Genomic DNA, 22,833 nt, shown 5'->3' on the forward strand with positions numbered 1-22,833 from the left:
CTTTAAACCCCAAAGGTGAAATTTTATTTGTTTTTTAACCGCAAACACAAAAACCTTCTTCATGTTGTTATTAATTATTTTCATCCACCACACACCAAATTATGTTTTCTTTTTGTGTCCAGCAGGGGAAGAAGGTGACCTGTAGCGTCACTGCTTCCCCCAGTCGGAGACAATTTCTCACTCACACTTCCACACTTTTATTTTCTTTGCTTTCATCATTTTCTTTCTCTCGTTGGTATTTTCTTTTTCTTTTTCTTTATTACACGCATACATTAACCTGTTACGTTAACATTAACGCTTTTTAATGTTCCTCGGGCACAAAGTTTAAAATCACAACTTGACTGAATTAAGATTCAGCAACAGCATTTTATAGCAATGGCATAGATTTTGTGTGTAAAATAGCAAAAAGCATAAAAGGTACCTGCGCAAGGCCACCTAGCCTTTTAACATAGAGTCCTTGAATACTAGGCAGTTGTAGAGGATGAGTTACTCTACTTTAAAGGACTCCCACCCCTTATTGGAGGATTTCAGCTTCTTCCTTTGGGACAGAGGTTTGCAGCCCCTAAATGGAGGCGAAGCTTGAAGAAACACCTTTGTCCAAGCTGCTATTTTGTTGTCGTTGTTGTTGTTGTAGCAAATGACACGTTTTTTTCTGTATTTTTTAAAAACTGTATTTATTTATTTACTGTACTTATTTCTCTATTTATGACAGTGCTTTTATCTCCTTTTTGCTGTTTTATATAAATTTATCAGTATAGTGTTGTCTAGTTTTAGAAGCTGTGATTAGGACATCTATTTAAATTTGTTGATTAAAGATCATAATTAGAGATCATAAGCTGCCTTTGATTTAGACATGTCTGATATTTTTGTAAAAACACAAAATAGTGTATATATATGAATATTTTCAAAAAATGCTCTGTGAGTTCCATATGACATCATCATAACTGTTTTACTGAGCAGCTGAGTTAGAACTTGTCACTCAAACACTGAGCAGCACTCACAAACTTTCTGTTTCTAAACTATTTGTTCACTTTTTATCTCAGGCATGTCTGAAAATACATCAGGTAACTTTTTCCATGGCTTTCAAGATTTGATTCAGAGAAAACGCACAGGTGAAGATGTAAGTAACTAAACATACTCATTCTTGACTTGTCTGCTGATCAAATGTAAATGTTTCTGAGAGATGTGTTATATTTTGCTGCTTTGCACAGTGTAATTTTTGTGTAAGTCACTGTAGACAGAGCAACTGTCAGCGCTTCACCACAGAGTCCAGGATCCTGGACTTTCACAAAGCTCAGAGCAGTAAGACAAATGTGTTCTTTCAACAGGCAGACACATTGCATATCGCACAGAGACCCAGAGATTATGCTGTGCAACTCCCACCTTTACCTGAGCAATGCGCAGGCTCTCCAGAGATAGTCCAGGGAAGCTGGAACTGTTTGGATGACCCCTTTTGGAATCAGGAGGACCCTGAAAGAAGTCTGAGTAGCCTCAGCTCTGCAGACACACACACACCAAGTGAACTGAGGGCCATTCCTTTCATTGTTAGTCCTGTTGAGATGACACCGCTCACTCCAGTTCCTCCACCTCCTCGAGCAGCTTGTCCATCGCAATTGCCTGTTTTCTCTGCTCAACATTCAGGAGCAGGTCGGTTCAAAGGTGATGCTTATCTTTAGTGGTTACACCTGCTGTTAATCAGTTAGTTTAGATTTTAAAATTTGACACTGTAGATTATCTATTTTAATGCTAAATTACACATATTCTTGCTGTCCATTCATTTTATATGCTTTTTTGAAGAAAAAAAAATCAGGAAGAAAAATGTTTATTGTTGTTTTTGTAAGATGTAAATTTGTAGTTATTTAGTTATTTTTTGTCTAAACAGACACGAAGGTCATTCGTGGAATAAGAGTCTTAACAGCAAAAGACAAATTTGGGCCTATTTTGGAAAAACTGCAGCATTTCCAGGATGGGATTGTAACCTCACCTGGATACACAGTACCAACCAAAACATTTACTGCAGTAAAGCCTTTGACTCCAAAACCTCCAACAGTTCCCATACCGCAAAAACGAGGACCTCGGCCTGGGACGCTGCTGCGCCATGCAAAAGTCGTCCCTATAGACGGTAAGTGGTTTTCCTCAGTAACTGTAGAAGATGCTGAATAATCAAACTTTAAATTAAGAGATTTTTTTTAAAGATTTTAATGAACAATTAATCACTGCATCATGTACAATGCTTCAAATTAGAAGAAATTACAGTTTCTTTTTACTAACCTCGTTGATTATCAGACAAGAAAGCAGACAGTCAGTGCAGTCAGAATAATCCAAGAGAGAGCAGGGTCAAACTCCCGCCTCTAGCTACACCTGTAGAGAGCCTGTCCCACAGCTTTAGTCTGCTGTCTTCAGACGACTGGTAAGAAACGTAGTAAGGAGACATTAAATACTGCACAGAAACAGTGCTGCATAATGTCGCTGTGTTATTTGTGGTGTTCCTGAAGTCGTGTTCAATGTTGTGTTGTGTAAATACAGGATTAAGAAAAGACAGGGGTTGCAAACTATTCAGTCTCTGGCAAAGCACCACTCGGACATCCTGAAGACTAAACTGCATGAAGTGTGTCTGGTCCTCATTGAGGAGGTATTGCACACTTTATGTTTCTTATATGTGTTTCATGCAGCTAGTTTCCCTTCAAGTGCATACTACAGCCTCAACTGATGATTTTCACTCACATTTTAGGTGAAAAACCAACGCTCAGCAATAGCCTGTGAGGCCATACATACCATCGATGAGCTCTACATTCAGCTCCAGAAAACAATGGACCCAGAAGTTGAAACAACAGGCCGAGCTCTATTGCTGAAGCTTGCACAGACCAACAACAACTTGCTTCATCAGGAGGTCAATCTGGCGCTTGATGCCATGGTGGAAAATTGCAGCCATGGACGGATTCTGAGCGCTCTGTTTAACACAGGACTGACGTAAGAGGAGAGAAGAAGCTGTAGTGATTTTATTAGAAGACATGAAAGAGAAATCATGTTCACTGAGTTGTGTGTCTAATATTGTCCTTGCTCAGCCATCGCTGTGTTGCAGTGAGGAATAGCACGGCTCAACACCTGCACCAGCTGGCTGACAAACTTGGAGCAGCCGTCATCCTGAAAACAGGAAGCTTCACTGAAAGGTTTCTAATTGCTGCCTCTAGAATGGCAGGGGATGCTGCACCTGAAGCCAGGTGGGTACTTTTAAATGGGTTTGAAGTGCATCAATGTTTTATTTTCTGTGAGTTTACACAATTAATGAAGATTAATGACAACTGTAATCTTCCACAGGTACCATGGGCGAACAATCATCGAGAAACTGACCCTTCACAAGGACTTTATGAATTTGTGGATGAAGATTGTCCCTGAAAAAGACAGGCGTCCTGTGGAGAAGAGCCTGAAAAAGACAGGCGTCCTGTGGAGAAGAGCCTGAAAAAGACAGGCGTCCTGTGGAGAAGAGCCTGAAAAAGGCTAATAATTACAGGCAGCAGGTCAGCATCCAGACTAGGCTCTCCTCTCCAGCAGGGCCTGGGATCCCCAGATGTGACAATGCAAGTCCTGACGAGTAGGAGAAGAGCGGCTGCTACAGTAGCAGCAGCACTCTGAGGCTAAGCTGGGAAAGTCGTTGGAGGTTCAACCATCATGACCACAGACAGTCCCAGTCGCTCTGCAGGAGTAAACTTCTCCATCTTCAGGACTACAAACTATTTCTCTGAAGGACAATATTATTTAGATTTACATTAATTATTATTACATCATTCTTATTATTACATTATTTGTATTATTTCATTATTATTATCACATTTTTAAGATCCTGAATGGACAATGAATGAATAAATCCCTTTTTTTTCATCTGAATTAAAATGGCACTTTGGTTGCACATATACAGTTTCTGTTTTTCTGTCAACAAATATTAATACATTCTTAGTTCTCTTGTTTTCATTTTTAACCCATGATTTTGCATTTTTACCAGGATTCAAAGTCATTTTTATAACATAAAGAAATATTAAATAAATACTAGAAAGTGAAAATTTCAGAAGAAATTTTAAGTGTGCCTATGCCGCTGCTAATCAGTGTAGTTTGCCCTTAGTTTGTTTTTTGTTTTTTTGTCCCGTTTGGATCTATAGCCATCAGAATTGTTGTCTTGAGGCCAAGAAAGATGCCAAGCGGATTTATTTTACCAAGTGGATCATCATGGCCTTGCCATATTGGTCCATTTGATTGACCTTTATTATAATTATGAATTTATTTTATTTTCAGTTGCAAACGGGACAGACATAACTGTGGGATAGGACAGGGGGAAAGAATGAAAGAAAGAGGGGGAGAGAAAGAAAGAAAACCAAAGGGGAGAAGAGACGGTGAGAAGGGGGGAAGAGAAAAAAACAAACAAACAAACAAACAAAAAAAACCAAAAAAAACCAAAAACTCCTGGGTCACCTGTATGGAGAGAAAAAAAACAGAGGAGACAGCAAACAACAAAGAGCAACATAATAATAGAAAAAAAAAGCACCATCACAATAAACTAGCTAGCCATAGATATCAATAGTTACTAAATAATAAACGATATTGTGCAGCACGCAAGATAGACAGCGCACAGTGTGCTTTGAGGCAGCAGCCAAGAAAGCTGTAGTCCGCGTCTGTGAATACCCATGTGTACACCTGTGTGCATACCTGTGTGGATCAGCATGCTTGCATTCCAAAAGTTTCTCCATGTAATGATCTGCTAGGGAGTGTGGGGAGCCACAGCCCTGTGCCCTTAGTTTGTAAGGGTGCCATTTGTGAGTAGCTAATATCCGCTGAAGGGATGTTCGACTAATGCCACTCTCCAGTGACATGCGGTAAGTGCTACGCTGTGGGCTCTTGCTGAATGAAGCTAGGACAGCCACTGATGTTTCCTCATTAGTGACAGTTTTCTTGTGTCCACATTTTGGCAAATCCAACACTGAACCAGTTTCACTAAACTTAGCAAACAGTTTGTTAACTGTAGCATGGGAGATGGGTGGTCTCGTAGGACGTCTTGCATTGAAATCTGCTGCAATGACCCGGTTACTGCGTTCACCAGATATCAACACAATTTCGAACCGCTCCTCACGTGTTGACCTCTTCGACATGTCAATGGCTGTGAACAATGAGAAACTTATAAATACCTCATGAAAGAATAAAGTTCAAATTCAAAATTCAAATTCAAATTCAAATTTTATTTGTCACGTACACAGTCATACACAGTACGATATGTAGTGAAATGCTTGGACAACTGCTCGTGACCTAAAGAAAACAAAAAAAGGAAAAGGCTATGAATAAGATAGGAAATAAATATGAAAAATTAAAAAGGGTAAATTTAACTAGGAAGGAATAGAATATAAATTAAGGTTAAAAATGAAATAACTGTACAACACAAATTAGAATGAAGGGTAAATTTAACTGGGAAGAATAAGATAAAGATAAATATATAAATTAAAGTTGAAAATAAAATAACTGTACAACAAAATACACAATACACAATATAGAACTATATAAGAATGTATGAAGAAATATAAATATAAATAAATATATACACAATAACAGCAGCTGTACAAGTATTAACCGGAAATGAAGAATATAGTGACCAGTGTTGTGCAAAACCAAAGTCCAGAAAGTCCAGTGTGTGTGTGTAAGAACTGCATGTGTGGGTCAGTACTGTGTGGTGGTGTGATTGAGAGACCGTATCGCCTGCGGGAAGAAGCTCCTCCTCAGTCTCTCTGTGTTGGTCTTCAGGGAGCGGAATCGCTTTCCTGACCTCAACAGAGAGAACAGTCTGTTGTTGGGATGGCTGAGGTCCTTCACGATCTTCCTGGCCTTGGTCCGGCACCGCCTGCTGTAGATTGAGTGCAGGTCAGGGAGCTCGGAGCGGATGGTGCGCTCAGCTGACTGCACAACCCTCTGTAGAGCTCGTCTGTCCTGCATGGTGCTGTTCCCGAACCAGGTTAAGATGTTTCCCGCCAGGATGCTCTCTATGGTGCACGAGTAAAAGTTCCTGAGCACCTTGGAGGGCAGTTGGAAGTCTCTCAAGCGTCTGAGGTGGTAGAGACGCTGTCGGGCCTTTTTCACCACGGTGTTGATGTGACAGGACCATGACAGGTCCTGCGTGATGTGAACTCCAAGGTATTTGAAGCTGTCCACTCTCTCCACTGGGCACTCGTTGATGACGGGGGTCTGGTAGTTCCTCTCCTGCTTAGTGCTGAAGTCCACTATCAGCTCCTTTGTCTTACTGACATTTAGAAGGAGGTTGTTCCTCTGGCACCAGTTCTCCAGATTCCTAATCTCCTTCAGGTAGGCCGTCTCGTTGTTATCAGAGATCAGGCCCACCACGACGGTGTCGTCAGCAAACTTGATGATGGTGGTGGAGCTGGTAGTGGCCACACAGTCATATGTGTACAAAGAGTACAGCAGGGGGCTCAGAACACACCCCTGGGGGGCTCCAGTGCTGAGAGTGGTGGAGGCTGAGACATGTCCGCCCATCCTTACTGCCTGTGGTCTGCCAGTTAGGAAGTTGGAGATCCACTGACACATAGATGAGCTGAGTCCCAGATGCTCCAGCTTGGTGGTGAGTGTGGAGGGAATTATGGTGTTAAATGCAGAGCTGTAGTCTATGAAGAGCATTTTAACATAATTCCCCCTTCTAGTGTCCAAGTGAGTGAGTGATGTGTGGAGGAGATGAGAGATGGCATCGTCTGTGGAACGATTTGGACGGTAAGCGAACTGTAGTGGGTCCAGTGTGTCTGGTAGTGAAGAAAGTTCATGTCTTCTGTATGAAAAAGTCTTTTCCATCTTGAGTTTCACCAACTCTGTTACTCTTTTTTATGTCCATGTGGTGGGCTTTGGCATTTCAATAGCTTTAAGAGTCCCTTTGTCTGCTACTTCTGAAACTGAGGTAAGGTTAAGAAACTCATTCCCAAACAAGAAATCCATAAACTGAAGTCTGAAACTGCCCTGAAGACAACACTGTCTCTTGACTTCAACAATGAGATCCTCACTTGATTCAGGCGCTCCATTAGAGAGTGAGCCTTCGACAGGTTCCGTCAGCCAAAACAGTCTTTAGGACCATGGAACTCTGTAGGCAAAAAAGAATTACATATCAGACATTCAGAAAGAATCCTTTCAGTTTAGTTTTCATAAAGCTATCCATACCCAATACTCAAAGTTATAAAGATCAGACATAAAAAAGAAGAATTTATTTAATGAAATACATGTTACTGAAGCTATTACACTTATATGAACACCTTTTAATTCTATATGCCTTTTTAAAGTCACAATGTGGACTGATCCAATCTCATAGCCAACCAATGGATAAGTATCAAGGAGTTCACAGAGTGAATATTCTTGTGGATACTGGGCTGAGCTCAAAAGCTCTGTGGTGCTCTCTGTACCAGCCACCAAGCTCTCTGACAATGTAGAATATGCTGTGGTACAATGCAGATATGGTTTTTCAGTATTCTGGCAATCCACCTGCTTCCCTTTGGGCCAGTGCCATTCCATTTCTATACGTTATGCCCTTTAATGTCACACACTGTGCAAGGCTGACCTCTAGAATGTCAGGGAATATGTACCTAATAATAATAATTTATCTCCTCTTTAAGCAAATCCACTAGAAAGGCAGATACAGCTGAGACCTCTAATTCAGACTTGCCAAGAGATGGGGAGCTTAGATGGTAAGCTATCATCATCTGATGTTTTGACTTCTGTAATCATAAAGGTAAAAATTCCACCATCACAAAAAACATTAATTTTAATTGAAAAAAAGTATTCCAGTCCAGAAGAGCATCAATGGTTTCTTTAAAGTACCATTTATACATAATGTTTTGAGAAGCAGCTCACATATGTTCTACACAAAGTAGAAAAAAAGCGGGGGAAAGGGTCCTAATTTTTGTTAGGACAATGCTGGAAAATTCACAATACATCACTTAATAAGACATACTCTGTTGAACAAACGTATCTCCTTGTAGATATCTGCTGTATTATTTGGGCTTGACCAATAGAATAGTCAAGTAAGTGACACTTCACCTAAAATAATGACTAAATGGAAAAATGATTTATGGGCACAGGTTCTTAAACCCACGTCAAAGGTGGCAGGATCCTTATTATAACTTGAGTGTGTGTCCTCAGCAAGAATTAAGGTATGGCACTGTGCTCCCAGCTTCTTAAACTCTGACGGTTACAGCCAGACTAATTAGCCACTGTAGCCATAACTAGCATGAGTAACACAAACACTATTGCGCTCTCTCAGTGACGTTTTAACTTGCTAAGCCATCAAAAAACGTCAGTGCTCTCTGTCACATGCATAAATGCCATATCTGACCGACAACAGCTGCTTTCTCCCCCGACTACCGGGTATGTGCAATTTGTTACTATTTTTCAGCTTTAGCCACAAAGCTAATAACAACTTTAGCTAGCACTGTAAAAACAACATGTAGATGCATTACAGACTACTATTTATATAGCATGCACTACAACAATTCTGTGAAAACGTACCCAACTAAAACAAATGTATTTAAATTACTTACCTTCTCGGTATGCCTGACTTAGTGCCAAAGGTTGCATGTGGCTGAACAGTCTTCCAGAATCTGGCGGTCAATTGCGCTCTCCTTAAATTATGTTGTTGTCTTATTGGATAAGACTCTAGGTCTTATTATCCAATCATATTTAGTTGTTGTCTTTGAATATATTGCATCATTTCCGGTTGTGGTCAAACACAATTACAATGGTTTTAGTATTCTAATTTAGTCACTTTAAATCAATGCAAGAAAAATGAGTAGTCTCAGTATTGTTTATAATCAAGTAAATAGTACTTTATTTAATCATGTAAATAAGAGAAACATAAAAGGCTTGTGTAGCATTAACTAAATTCATTTGTGCAAATTCAAAAGCCTCCCAATTCCCATTTTTTCAGTGCAGGGCATTAATACAGCAGAACAGATCTGCGCTGCACACACAGATACTCGCTGTAATGACAGGATAAGAACCCTGAGTCTGGAATTATCATCTCTTCTTTTATTCATTGGTGGTCGTGTTGTTAAGTAAGTCACCAAAACGTACAACTTAAGCAAACTGATGCTGATGTTGCCAGATGTCAATTTGTCAACATGACAAAAGACACAACTATCAATCACAGGCAAAACTCTGTGATTACAAAACTACTCAAAGAGCTGAAATGTTAATGTGAAATTATTTTGTTCTATGTTTATTGCTTCATTAATTCATAGATTGTGTAATAATGGCAGTTATTAGTAACTGGCTCTCTTGCATTGAACTCTTCAGACTGCGACGACGGCCTTGCCCATGTTTTCTCCCTGCAGCATCCCCATAAAAGCAGCCGGCATGTTATCAAAGCCTTTTGTGACGTGTTCCCGACACTGCAGTTTGCCCTGTGGATGCACAATACACAGATCACAAATACAATACATCACAACAGAAACACAGGTAACTGATGTTTATATCTTTACTTAAAGGAAAGGCTCCCACTAACCTCTTTCACCCACGCTAACAGTCTCTTGAGGGTCTCAGGGTGCTTGTGCTCCCACCTACTTTGCAAGAATCCCTCCATCTTCAGCTCCTTAATGATCATGGTGAAGTAGGGATACGGACCTAAAACACAGGTCGTTCAAGAGAAAAATTTAACCCATCTTTCACTCACAGAAACTACAGTTCATGTCTACAATAACCATCTGTGTGCCTCCACAGCACTTGTGGATCTTTAGCAGTGCAGCTTCTCCCTCTAGTGGAAAAAATACATGAATACAGAAGAAGTTGTTGGTGGTGTATTATATGCATTTTGTGTTCTTCACAGTGATATTTGTGGGCCTTTGGGTTCCAGGCCCGCTCCAGAAAGGTCACTGTTCCACTTCAGTCTAATACCATCTACATACCTTTACACCTGTAATTCAAACGAATTCATACAGTTTGGTAATGAAAGCTTTGAACAGCCCAGTTGTCCAGTAAGAATCAAGCTAAATGTTGACTGGGAACTGTAAGTGTGCCAGAGACAGTTTAAAAAGGGGTTTATTTTATATGTTTCTGTCATAGATTTGTGTGTATTTAATTTATTTGCTGAAATTGATTAAAATTATTTTAATGAGATTTTTTTTTAAATTGTCTAAAATATGTGATTATAAAATATTGTTATATAATATTTTATAATTATATATAATAAATATAATTATAATTTTTTAAAGGCTGTGTAAATGAGCTATACACCTTTCTGTAAAGTTTGTTTGAGGTACAGTGTAATGGTCACATGACCAGAATTTAGCTGAAGGCAGAACCGTTGCATCGTGGGTCAGAACTAGCATGGACACAGAGGAAGGACAGCCAAAAATGCAATCTGATTCTTGGACATTACCATGAGTGACTTTAAAAATGTCTGAGAGGGGGGCAGAGAGAAAACTTCCAAGGACATCAGTGATGTGTGGACATTGCTGTTGGACATCTGTCGTTCCAAGTACACTGACCCCACCTGAGCAGCTGATGGAGAGACCTGACTCACAAAGTGTGAGTAAAACTTCATATAAAACACCTTTAAGAAAATTATAACAATATGCTATATCATAAAAATGCCATTTAAACCACAGTCTGGGAGAAACTGTTGCAAAAGCTTCGGCTTTTTTAGTTTGAACCCTAAACGATGCACAGACAGCACGCCCTCATCCATTATTTATTCATTCAAGAGTTAAATTTAACATGAGCATCCAAAGTAAAGGCTGAGTAACAAATTGTAACAAGGTTCCTGAAGGGGACCAAGAGCTTCCATTACCTCAGGCATAAATCTATCAAGGACACAAACAAGGACTTCTGTTTTCTCTTCATTACATTGGAGGAAATTGTCTACCATCCAAGAACTTTTTCTATATCTGTAACTCAGAAATATCTTGGAGCTTAGAGAAGATATACAGCTGACTGTCATCTGCATAGCATAACACCCTAAAAGTGTTGAAAACGTGTTAAAGAGGGAGCAGAGATGATATAAACAATAAAGGTCATATGTCACACATAGACCCGAGAGGTGGAAGAGGACATGAACTTCAAAGAAGCCACAAAAATACATCTTTTAGAAAGACGTGACAAGAACCACTCTGAAGCAGATCCAGATACATCCACCCAATATATCAGCCTGTCAAGCATGATGACGATGGTATGGTACAGTATGAAAGACAGAGGTGTCAGGTGCAGCATCAAAAAACGGAATAATAATAACCTCCAACACTATGCATCAAAATTTCATTGCAGATTTTAAAAATAGCTGTTTTAGTGGAAAAATCGCTACGGAAGCCAGGGCCATCAAGAATGGTGCATTTGTGGAAAAGAGCTGTAAGCTGTAATCTTAGGATTCGTCTGTAAATCCTTAGAAGACTGTGTTTATACCAGACTGGTGCCTCATGGGGTTTAAAGTAAGTTTCTTAACCTTGAATCAGTTATCTCCTGTGAATCCGTCTGTAAGTTTATTAATTAAATCTGATTGGTATTTGCAATAATGCAAAGTATTATTATTTTTCTGTCTGTGCACCAACCCTGGTTGTTCCATAGCAGGCACAAAACTTTCAGGAGTTATAGCAGTAACAAACCTGTCTGGGGTTGGCTGTCATTGTAGGTGGAGATACTTCCACACACAGCTATTCTTCCGAAGTTCTTCATCTGCTGCAGGACGACATCTGATGAAGGGCCTCCCACCTAAAACAAAGCAGCAGTGTCACTTAATGCATTGTAATGTGCTGTGAGGAATGCAGTGTGAATACAAGAGAAGAGTAGAGCAATGATTAAATATTAAATGCAAGCTTGAAACTGCACCACCACTGCTCACGTTTTCAAAGAAGCAGTCGTATCCTTCAGGTGAAGCCTTCCTCAGAGCCTCCTCCAGGGAACCCACAGTTTTGTAGTTGAAGACCTCATCAAATCCCAGCTCTTTGAGGTAAGCCACTTTGGCATCAGAGCCTGCCGAGCCCACCACCTTACAGCCCTTGATCTTGGCGATCTGTCCCACCACGGAGCCCACCGCTCCAGCTGCAGCGTTCACCAGCAGGGTCTCACCCTCCTTTAGACCCAACACGTCTTCTATCCCATAAACAGCCGTCAGCCTGCAGAGAGACAGAAACAGTGAATCCAGCTGTTGCCTCTTTGATTGCCAGATTAATTATATACACAAAGATCACTGCTTACAAACTCTGCTTCAGCTCATCAGCAAAACATCTGGAGTTAGCCACTTGTTGTCTATTAGCACGTTTAGCTGACCTCTTAAACACCTTACAAACACCTATAAATAAAGTCTTACACTAAGATGAATGTCTCAGATGGTTTAGTTTACATTTAAGATTCAGCTGATAAAACTTCACATCGATCTACCTGCTGGAAGAGTCAGAACATCCTGCCACGATTTATCGTCCAATAGAAAGTGACTATGATCTATGCAGGTTACTTAAATCTGTCTTACCCGGGCATCCCGATGGCACCCAGAGCCAGAGACAGGGACACATCTTTAGGCCACTCAGGCAGGATGGGAGTGAGGCCGGTCCCATCACTGAGCGTGTGGGTTCTCCACCCACTGTTACTCACAACGTGGCTTCCCACAGGAAACGCTGGATTTTTACTCTGGATCACTCTAAGGCAAGGCAAGGCAAGTTTATTTGTATAGCACAATTCAACAACAAGGTGATTCAAAGTGCTTTACAGAGACATTAGAAACAAGAACAAATAAAAAGCATGATTTAAAATTGAATAAAACAAGCAAATAAACTAACTAACTAATTAACAAACAAACAAACAAACAAACAAACAAACAAACAACAGTATATAAAATCAAAACAGATAAAATCAGAACAGTAGATAAAATCAGTAGTTAAATGTAAGTTTTGAAATTTAAGCTTAAAGTGTGGATTTGGTGCTTTATTCAAATGCAGCTGAGAACAGGTGAGTCTTCAACCTGGATTTAAATAAACTGAGTGTTTCAGCTGATTTGAGGCTTTCTGGGAGTTTGTTCCAGATATAAGGAGCATAAAAGCTGAATGCAGCTTCTCCGTGTCTGGTTCTGACTCTGGGAACTGATAAAAGACCGGATCCAGATGACCTGAGGGATCTGGATGGTTCATACTGGGTCAGGAGGTCATTGATGTATTTTGGTCCTAAACCATTCAGAGCTTTATAGACCAGCATCAGAACTTTAAAGTCTATCCTCTGACGGACAGGCAGCCAGTGTAAGGACCTCAGAGCTGGACTGATGTGGTCCACTTTTTTGGTCTTAGTGAGGACTCGAGCAGCAGAGTTCTGAATGAGCTGTAGTTGTCTGACTGATTTTTTAGGTAGACCTGTAAAGATGCTGTTACAGTAATCAAGCCTACTAAAGATGAATGCATGGACTAGTTTTTCCAGGTCCTGTTGAGACATCAGATCTTTTATCCTTGATATATTCTTGAGGTGATAGTAAGCTGACTTTGTTATTGTCTTAATGTGTTTTTCTAAGTTTAGGTCTGCATCCATCACTACACCCAAATTTCTCGCCTGGTTTGTGGTTTTTAGATGTATAGATTGAAGTTCTCTGGTGACCTGTAATCGTTTTTCTTTGGCGCCAAAGACTATTACCTCAGTTTTGTTTTTGTTTAGCTGGAGAAAATTGTGGCACAACCAGTCATTGATTTCCTCAATGCATTTACCAAGAGCCTGTACAGGGCCTCGGTCTCCTGGTGACATTGTGATATATATTTGTGTGTCATCTGCATAGCTGTGATAGTTTATTTTGTTGTTGTTTATAATCTGTGCCAGTGGGAGCATGTAGATGTTAAACAGAAGGGGTCCCAAGATGGAACCTTGGGGAACTCCACATGTGATACTTGTCTGCTCAGATGTGAAGTTACCTATTGATACAAAGTATTTCCTGTTTTCTACGTATGTTTTGAACCAGTTTAGTACAGTTCCTGAAAGACCTGTCCAGTTCTCCAGTCGTTTGAGTAATATGTTGTGGTCAACTGTATCAAATGCTGCACTGAGATCCAGTAAAACTAGGACTGACATTTTTCCACTGTCTGTATTCAGACATATGTCATTAAACACTTTGGTCAGAGCGGTTTCAGTGCTGTGGTTCTGTCTAAAACCTGACTGGAAGGCATCGTAGCAATTATTCTGTTTTAAGAAGTAACTGAGCTGTTGAGAAACTGCTTTTTCAATGATCTTACTTAAAAACGGGAGATTTGAGATCGGCCTGTAGTTGTTCATTTGTGTCTTGTCAAGATTGTCCTTTTTCAGTATAGGTTTGATTACAGCAGTTTTTAGTGATTCTGGAAACACACCTGATAATAAAGAAAAGTTGACGATCTGTAACAGGTCTGACTCTAAAGTCTTTGAGACCTTTTTGAAAAAACTTGTTGGCAGGACATCTAAACAGCAGGAGGAGGAGTTCAGTTGACCTAAGATGTCCTCCAGGTCTTTGCTGTTAATAGGGTGAAACTGTTTGATGGTGTTTAAACAGTTTTTTGGTGGACACAGTACATATCCTGGATCTGCTGTTGATGTACCAATTGCTTGTCTAATTTTTTGGATTTTTTCAGTGAAGAATTTGGCAAAGTCATTGCAGGCCATGGTCGAATGAAGTTCAGCTGCCACTGACACAGGGGGGTTTGTTAGCCTGTCAACTGTAGAAAATAAGACCCGAGCATTATGGCTGTTTTTAGTGATGATGTCAGAGAAGTAGGACCTCCTTGCATTCCTCAGTTGTAAATTATAATTGTGAAGTTTCTCTTTATAAATGTCATAATGAACCTGGAGGTTTGTTTTTCTCCATCTGCGCTCAGCTTTCCTACACTCTCTTTTTTCATTTTTCACCAGTGTGGAGTTTCTCCATGGAGACTTTTTCCTTCCAGAGATAACCTTCACCTTAATGGGAGCAATAGTGTCCATTACATTTAACATGTTAGCATTGAAGCTATTGACGAGCTCATTGACTGACCCTCTGGGCAGGTCAGGTGTTAATGGGAAGACCTGGTTAAAAATTGCACTACTGTGTTCAGTTATACACCGTTTTGTGATCACTGTTGTTGATATATTTGTGTGGGCTGAGATTTTACTTTCAAAGAAAACACAGTAATGATCAGACAGGCCCACATCAGACACAGTAACCTTTGAAATGCTCAGGCCTTTGGAGATCAGTAGGTCAAGAGTGTGTCCTCTATTATGTGTGGCCTCTGTTACATGCTGAGTCAGCCCAAAGTTGCCCAGAGTGTTACTCAGGTCTTTAGTCCCTTTGCCCTGAGGGTTGTCCACATGGATGTTAAAATCCCCAACAATAATTACACAGTCGAAATCAACACAGATCACAGACAGCAGTTCACTGAGGTCATTAAAAAAGTCTGTGCAGTATTTGGGAGGCCTGTAAACATTAAGAAACACAACTTTGGATGGGGCCTTCAGCTGTAAAGCCACATATTCAAAAGACTGAAAACTTCCAGGAGATAGCTGCTTACATTGAAATAATTCATTAAATAAGACAGCAACCCCTCCTCCTCTCCTGCTCACCCTGGCCTCACTGATAAAACTGTAGTTAGGAGGGGTCGTCTCGATGAGAACAGCTCCACTGTTACTTTGGTCCAACCAAGTTTCAGTTAAAAACATAAAATCAAGGCTGTGCTCAGTGATTAAATCATTAATTAAAAATGTTTTCCCAGCTAGAGATCTAATGTTTAATAAAGCCAACTTAAGTGTTTTAGAGGTATTACTTGTCCCCTCGTGTTTGGGAGCAGTCTGTGGCACACAAGGTATGTTTACTATGTTTAAAGATCTTTTAGAGTGCAGCTCTCTGTGTTTTGACCAGGCCACATGTCTCCTGTCACCTAAAAGTACAGAAAATTTAAAACCTTCTAGTAAACAGGAAAACAACAACACAATATTAAAACAAAATAGTCTGTGCTGTCACTGGGATAACTCATTTTACTAACACAGCTGGCTGAAATTAAACTGTTCAACTGTGCTGTCTTTGTTTCAAGTTTTTTTTGGTAACGAAGTCTTGAAGATACATGAGCGTCAGTGTGATGAATAATGTATGTAGAAGTAAAAACAGAGTTTACTTAAAGGTGTGTCTTTTTGATGTCTCAGTTTGTAAAATGAATCCTGGCCTGAATAACAATCTTACTGACAGTGAACAACTTACTGCTATTCACCCAGAATATTCGCTGGTGCTTTGATTTATTTAGATTCAGCTTCCACAGCCTTCTCCTTGTGATTAAAGGGTGGCTGTAGCTTGGGTGGTAGAGCAGGTCACCTACTAACTGGAAGGTTGGTGGTTTGATCCCAGTCTGCTCCAGTCTGCATGTCAAATATCCTTGAGCGAGATACTAAACTCATGTTTCATCAGAGTGTGAAAGTTAGATAGGAAGCACTTAGAAAAAGAGTTCTTGTGTGAATGGGTCTGAATGTATAAGTTGTGTAAAGCGCATAGAGTGCTCAGATAGAGTAGAAAAGCGCTATATAAAGACCAGTCCATTTATCATTCTTCCTTTTACATCACTGTGGTTAAACCCTCTTGATCTTGTTTGCTGAGTGTGATCTTTGTGCTTTTTTATATTAATCCCCACCTTTCAATTTAATCTGCTCCCCGAGCATAGCAGTGGGAATCAAAGATATACGGACTGAGTTCTGTGTCAGCACATCATGCAAGTTTTCTGTGTGCAGGTGTGTTTGTGTTTCTTACTTGGCCACCTGACCTCCGATCATCACATCTCCCTCCTTCATGTGGGTTTTGCTGAACGACCTGTTGAGACCAGCGGTGTGTTACAATATGCATTTATATCAGGAGCATTAAAGTAGTTCAGTAATGAGTGACGCTGCTCTCTGATCACCTCATGTACGGGTCGACACTGAGAAACACAGCTTCCAACAACACCTCTGCAAACAAAACTAAACTCATTTAAAGTGCTCGATGCTTAATGTTTGACAAAAACTGAAGAAGGTGCTCTCCTGTAGAGAGAAAGAAGAAAGACGTACCTCCATCTTTGGGCTCAGGGAGCTCCTCCACCTTCAGCCCAAAGTCACTTTTCTTTGGGAAGCCGTCAAAGTGCTGAGTCATTACCCATGACTTAGCTTTCACCATGATTCTTCTTTTTTATGGCCGCTGTAAAGAAATATTGCCCGTCACTGTTATCAACAGACATGAAAGTGCTGAGTCATCCAGCGCTGTGCAAAATAGAGCTGAATAAAACCTGAAGTGTGACGTTCACTCTGTGACGTTTAGCTGTGGTGAGCATCAAATCCTTTTAATTTTTCATGACATCATCGGTTAACTATAAAGTGTAACAATGACAGCGTAGGCTGCCCTTAGGCTCAGTTTCCAAGCTGTGATTAAAAGAACAATTCCAACGAAATGCAGAAATCCTCATCGTGCTCAAACACACACACATTTACATATTTACACACAAGTCATTTGAGTGATCAGAGTAAAACTATTACTATAAAAGTACTGGCTTACATACAAGTATTCACATAGAATCAAGTTCAGTGATTCTGTTTTTCAGACTTTATGAGAATATCAGTGAACCTCTAAACACATTGAAACACAATACTGTCATGGTCTGGGTGGGTGCCAGTGTTTCTCCCTCCGAGCCGGCATCTCCACCCCTGGGAGGTGCCACTGTGTTCTGCTTATTGCTCGCACCTGTGGGTAACTAAGCCAAGGACTCATAAGGCTGGATTGTCGGCTAACCCTAGTTAGTGCAGGCCACCGCTGTGATTTTGTACACGACTTGCAAACTATCTTGTCTCATTCTGTATCTCTCTTTCATAGCCATGCACCAAGTTGCCAGACACGAATCTCCTCTGTAGAACACCCATCTGGACCTCCTGACAGTCTCACGGGTTTCTCGCCCCATGCACCTGCCTGCCTCCCTGCCTCAACGCCAGGGATTTCAGATTTCGGACCACTCACCCAGACCACTCACCCCTCCACGCCACTACTGACCACCCACAGCAAGTAAGCAGTGCAAAGGAAAATTCAGAACAAACAGCTTGCCCGAACCATACCTGAATGTCTGTACTCTAATTTCAGTGACTCTGACCCTTTCCCCGGACCCAGCCAACCAGTTTGACTCTCCCTTCAGCCCAATCCTCGGAACAGCAGTTTTACTGACGAGCGACCAGATTGTTTACTTAGCTCAGGCTGCATAAACCCCTTAGGTTTAGGTGTTGCTTCTAGTACTTGTTAAACTCACGTTTCAGTTTTCTGACTGTGTGCACTTGCTGAGAAAATAAACGTTGTCACTGAAACTTTCTATGTGCTGTTCTGCGCCAAGCATTTGAGTCCTTTCTCTTTCGAGGCGACCTCGCCCGTGACAAATACAATCTAACTGTTCATACACAACTACCACTGTAGTGGAGTATCTCATATTTTATGGTCAGTAGCAAGATAACACTTTATGCAAAGGCTTTAAAGGGATAACACCGACCCCCTGCTGATGTTTGCTGCTCAGCCTCAGAGTTACCTCCTCCAGTAAAATCACACTTGATGCAGTTCAGAAACAAACAGCTCTCTTTCCTCTGTGTGACTTACCGCTCGCCTTTCTTCACAGAGAAATGCTGGAAGCTGTGGAGTGGGTGGAAGTGAGGAGAGGCAGGAATGTGAACAGTTATGAGGAGAAAGGGCGGGACACAAGCTTTTATTGCTGGATATGATTGGCTGAAAATATTGTACACTATCTAACAGCACCTGGCCAACAAAGATAAAGACATGTGCTTTAATATGCTGTACAGTTTGTTACCCAGCCGGGTAAGAAAGGCGAAACATTTGTTGATTTACTTTGGATAATAACACGTTGAACTTTGAAAAATGTCTATCTTTGATTTTTGAGATTAAATACTTCAGTTAGAAAAAGGCAAGCTTGTAATCAAACCTCAAGATATTTCATGTAAAGTTTTAATATCTGTAGATAAAAGTTTTCTAAATGTAAATTTGTTTTGTTACCCATGTTGAATATGTGAAACCCATGTTAGCGTGGCCTTATTTTGCATCTCGTAATGCCTGCAAAGAGATGATGGTGTCCTAATGAAGCTTTGCATGACTTCCAGGAGTAGTAAATCCATTTTTTATACTGTCATCATATAAAGAAAATACACCCTTGTTCAGGTTTCATGCATTAGCACATAATAAAAAATCATTAGATTGTTATAAGGTCATTACTTACATACAGACTTGAATAAGCAACAACACATATCAAGCCATTTCATTATTTAATTAACAACAACTATAATAAAAGACTAAGTACATCCTTTCTGCTTCCGTAGGAATAATAACAGTAAGCAGCAGCCATGTGCTGCTAATCAAATGTACTGTTTGATATAACACATGAATGCACACATAGCCCAGATAAGTGTATTACTAAGGAAGTGCAGCACAGCCAGGCTTTCTTTGCCTTATCAGGCTCAAAGGGGGCGCTGAATGTGCCATATGACATTTCTACCACACAAAATGATCCCCGTGAGTGACACCGACTGTGACATTATTACATAATAATGACAAAATAGTGATTAAAAATTTATAAAGAACATAAAAAATTACAAATAAAATGTAAAACGATACCAAGTAAAACAAGACACCAATGCTTTAGAAAATAATTAGAGTGAATTTACATGTAAATCTTAATTAAGCTTTATCAAACACACATCTGTGGCAATTTTGATATGGATCTCTTGATTTGTGAACATTTTAGTTATATCAGCTTTACTTTTGAATTACTGTTCTTATATTGAACCTGCAACCTAAAGGGAACCTGTAGAATCAGAGTAAAAGTATATAGCTATAATTTAACAGGTGACATCAGGATCATGTGTTCATGAACACCACAAATAAACATTTAATAAATATTTAGCTTCAGTTTTTTTGCACAGCATTGGATGACTCACCACTTTCATATCTGTTACTATGAGGTTGATAACAGTGAAAGGCAACATTTATTTACAGCTGTCATAAAAACAAATCATCATGACTCAAGGAAAGTCGTGGGTCATGACTCAGCACTTTGACAACTTCTCAAAGAAAAGCAACTTTGGGCTGAAGGTGGAGGAGCTCCCTGAGCCCAAAGATGGAGGTAAGATGAGTTTGTATTTTCTCTTTAATTAAGGCTTTAATAGGAATGCACTCTCTTCAGTTTTTGTCGAAAACGAAACCCAGAGCACTTCAAATGTTTTTATTTTTGCAGACGTGCTGCTGGAAGCAGTATTCAGTGTCGACCCATACATGAGTTGAGAAGAGAAAACTTATACTGAATTATTTTCATAATAATTAACACTCCTGATAAAACTACATTGAAACATATTAACAATCATCTATAACATACTGCTGGTCTCAACAGGCCGTTCAGTCAAATCTACATGAAGGAAATAGATTTGATGATTGGAAGTCAAGTCAACAACACACCAACACACACAAACGCCTTTTATTTGTTGTCATGTGAGTCTGTTGTGTACTGAAACATGGCATGGTTTTCATCTGCTGTTAATTAGAAAGCATTTGCTTCATTTTACAGTAAAAAACAAAACGGCGTAGAGGTATGAAAGAGGAACTCTGTCATGCTGATTTAAATTATGATGACTTTGCTATTACTGTTATAAAGCCTCGAGCTGATCATTAGCCAAATCAGGCCCTGCCAAATACTCGAGTGAAGTGAGATCACCTTTCATGTGCTGAAACCTGAAGTGCCTTCACGCTGATAACACAGAGAGTCTTTGAGTGTGCACATTTTTCACTACCAGTTTCCTTCTCATCCTCATTCTACAGATGTCAATAAAGCCGCAGTGAGCAAGAATAAACAGAGTAAGACTTTCCTTGGCTCAACATCTCAAACAGTTCAGCAAATATCAGGAAAAACAAAGTTTCTATGCAGTTTGGATCTGGTAGCCATAGCCTGGATGGGGTTTTCCTGTACTTTTCAGGGAGCCTAAAAAAACAATAAGAAAAAAAAAAAAAAAAAAAAAAGACCTATCGAGTCAAAAAGAAATCAACAATATTTCACTTGTGGGGGAGAATCCAGAAGCGAAGAGTAGAGCAGCTGAAGGCGTTAGACCTCATGGCAGCCAAAATGGGGAAGGGTCGGTGAGACTGTGAGAAGAAGAAGACCTGGGAGTATGAATGACATACAGCAGTACAGAAAGGTACTATGGAGCTTGAATTAACTGGAAAACAACGAAGCTGCTAAAAGACAGGTGTGATTAACAAATTGAAGAAGTTCTGGTGATGATGGGAGCAGCAGAGCTCTGGACCAACTGAAGTTCCTGTATGGACTTGTGAAGAAGGATGTAACCAAGCTGTGAGCAAGGATGGCAGTGCTGTTAGGTGAGAGAGATGGATGTGGACAGCAGTGGCCACTCGCATAGGGTACATGTTAAGGCTCTACATAGATTCACCAGAGAAGCATAAATCAGAGTTCAGAAAAACTAGCTGGAAAATGCTGGAAAACTTGTGGGTGAACGCTCTGATTTTGAGCAGTTCTCCTCTGCTTTATGTAATCAGCCAAAAAACCCAGTGGACTAACAAAAACAAAGGAAGAGGCTGCCATCCCATCATGCATCTTCATATTCTGGTCTCACAGTTGTTGATGATTGAACGTAAAGTTAATTCAGATAAGCGCTCAGATTTTTTTCAGTATGGCTGTTCAGTAACAGGACATGCTTCTTGGAGTTATGAATTTCACCTGATGACCTTCTTTAGTAACACTTGCCAAACTTTGTCTTTACGCTAGATTTATACTTGCCATTGGTGAGCAAGCAGCCATGATGGTTGGTTTACCATCTGTAGAATGTGGCTGTTTAAACCCACAAAAGGGATGAAACCTCAGAATCAGCAACTGATCACAAATAAAATAAAGCTAATGCTGCTGGCAGTTGCAAATGATTATGCAAGTCCCCGTCTGTCAAATCCCAGGTGGGGATGTTGAACCCTTGAGTGGAACCTGAAACTAGTGATTGAGCCCCTAAAGTCATCAGCTCGATGGAGCTGTTTTTCCATGAACTTCTACACAACCTGTAGGCTATTTCTACAGCAACAGAGGAAATTTCACTGCTGAACTTGTTGCACAGGTGACATCCTATCACTGAGCTCCTGAGAGCGACTCATTCCTTCACAAATGTTTGTAGAAGCAGTCTGCAAGCCTATGTGCTCGATTTTATACCCCTGTGGCCATGAAAGTGATTGGAACCCCGAAATTCAATGATTTAAATGTGTGAGTGTCTCACCAGTACCGTGAACAACAGCTTCTTGTGTATTAACATATTTTCCACTAGAGGGAGATGTTGCACTGCTGGAGATCTCTACGCGCTGCGGAGGTGCACAGTTATTTTAGACATGAATCTGATGTGAATAAAATAATTATATCTGCTGCTTTTAAGGACCTGCCTGGTCGAGGGGGTTGAAGTGCTCCAGATATAAGAGCGCAAACACTGTTAACATTTTCTACGAGTTTCAGCCTTTTATCAGAAAGCTGTGGTGAGGGTCAGCTCCATGGTTACACAGGCTGCTGACGGTCTCTGTCAGTGGATGACTCCAGGAGAGTCTGTGTTCCTACACCTCGTTTCTATGAGTCCTGGTCTCATAAGAGTGTATGAGTGTGTGTGTGTGTGTGTGTGTGTGTGTGTGTGTGTGTGTGTGTGTGTGTGTGTGTGTGTGTGTGTGTGTGTGTGTGTGTGTGAAACTGGCTGAATGACCTGCAGAAAGCGCTTGGAGTTCTCGGCTGAGTAGAAAGGCGGTATAAAAAAAAATCAATGTATTTACGGTTCAGCTCATTAAAATTTTTTATTGTGTAAACCAAATGCAGA

The 22,833-nt window shown here is 40.3% G+C and overlaps 2 protein-coding genes across 2 annotated transcripts; one reads left to right on the forward strand and one right to left on the reverse strand.

The window, feature by feature from the left end:
• The first annotated feature begins 1,045 nt into the window (after positions 1–1,045).
• On the forward strand, positions 1,046–4,364 carry LOC146674833 (uncharacterized). The gene is made up of 8 exons (XM_085402424.1): positions 1,046–1,120; positions 1,329–1,659; positions 1,883–2,122; positions 2,287–2,410; positions 2,527–2,632; positions 2,732–2,970; positions 3,066–3,221; positions 3,319–4,364. Exons 1-8 carry the CDS (start codon positions 1,046–1,048, stop codon positions 3,458–3,460), a joined length of 1,413 nt encoding a protein of 470 aa, XP_085258550.1. The 3' UTR covers positions 3,461–4,364.
• A 4,463-nt stretch (positions 4,365–8,827) lies between these two features.
• On the reverse strand, positions 8,828–18,644 carry LOC146674834 (prostaglandin reductase 1-like). Its single transcript, XM_085398567.1, has 9 exons — positions 18,578–18,644; positions 17,020–17,146; positions 16,875–16,920; positions 16,727–16,786; positions 12,485–12,652; positions 11,858–12,131; positions 11,622–11,727; positions 9,530–9,648; positions 8,828–9,428 (listed from the first exon to the last, which is right to left on the reverse strand). Exons 2-9 carry the CDS (start codon positions 17,123–17,125, stop codon positions 9,318–9,320), a joined length of 990 nt encoding a protein of 329 aa, XP_085254693.1. The 5' UTR covers positions 17,126–17,146; positions 18,578–18,644; the 3' UTR covers positions 8,828–9,317.
• Between the last annotated feature and the right edge of the window lie 4,189 nt (positions 18,645–22,833).

The sequence above is a fragment of the Rhamphochromis longiceps genome, linkage group LG3, assembly GCF_057381845.1.
Source record: "Rhamphochromis longiceps isolate RC_006_pf linkage group LG3, R_longiceps_female_GT1.1, whole genome shotgun sequence".
NCBI classification, from domain to species: domain Eukaryota; kingdom Metazoa; phylum Chordata; class Actinopteri; order Cichliformes; family Cichlidae; genus Rhamphochromis; species Rhamphochromis longiceps.

Coding starts and splice junctions, on each gene's coding strand:
- LOC146674833 (XM_085402424.1), top strand. CDS start 1,046: ATGTCTGAAAATACATCAGGTAACTTTTTCCATGGCTTTCAAGATTTG. Junction 1,121..1,328: donor GAAAACGCACAGGTGAAGAT/GTAAGTAACTAA, acceptor TTCTTTCAACAG/GCAGACACATTGCATATCGC. Junction 2,411..2,526: donor CTGCTGTCTTCAGACGACTG/GTAAGAAACGTA, acceptor GTGTAAATACAG/GATTAAGAAAAGACAGGGGT.
- LOC146674834 (XM_085398567.1), bottom strand. CDS start 17,125: ATGGTGAAAGCTAAGTCATGGGTAATGACTCAGCACTTTGACGGCTTC. Junction 16,921..17,019: donor CCCTGAGCCCAAAGATGGAG/GTACGTCTTTCT, acceptor TTTTGTTTGCAG/AGGTGTTGTTGGAAGCTGTG. Junction 9,649..11,621: donor TGACAGCCAACCCCAGACAG/GTTTGTTACTGC, acceptor CCTGTGTTTTAG/GTCCGTATCCCTACTTCACC.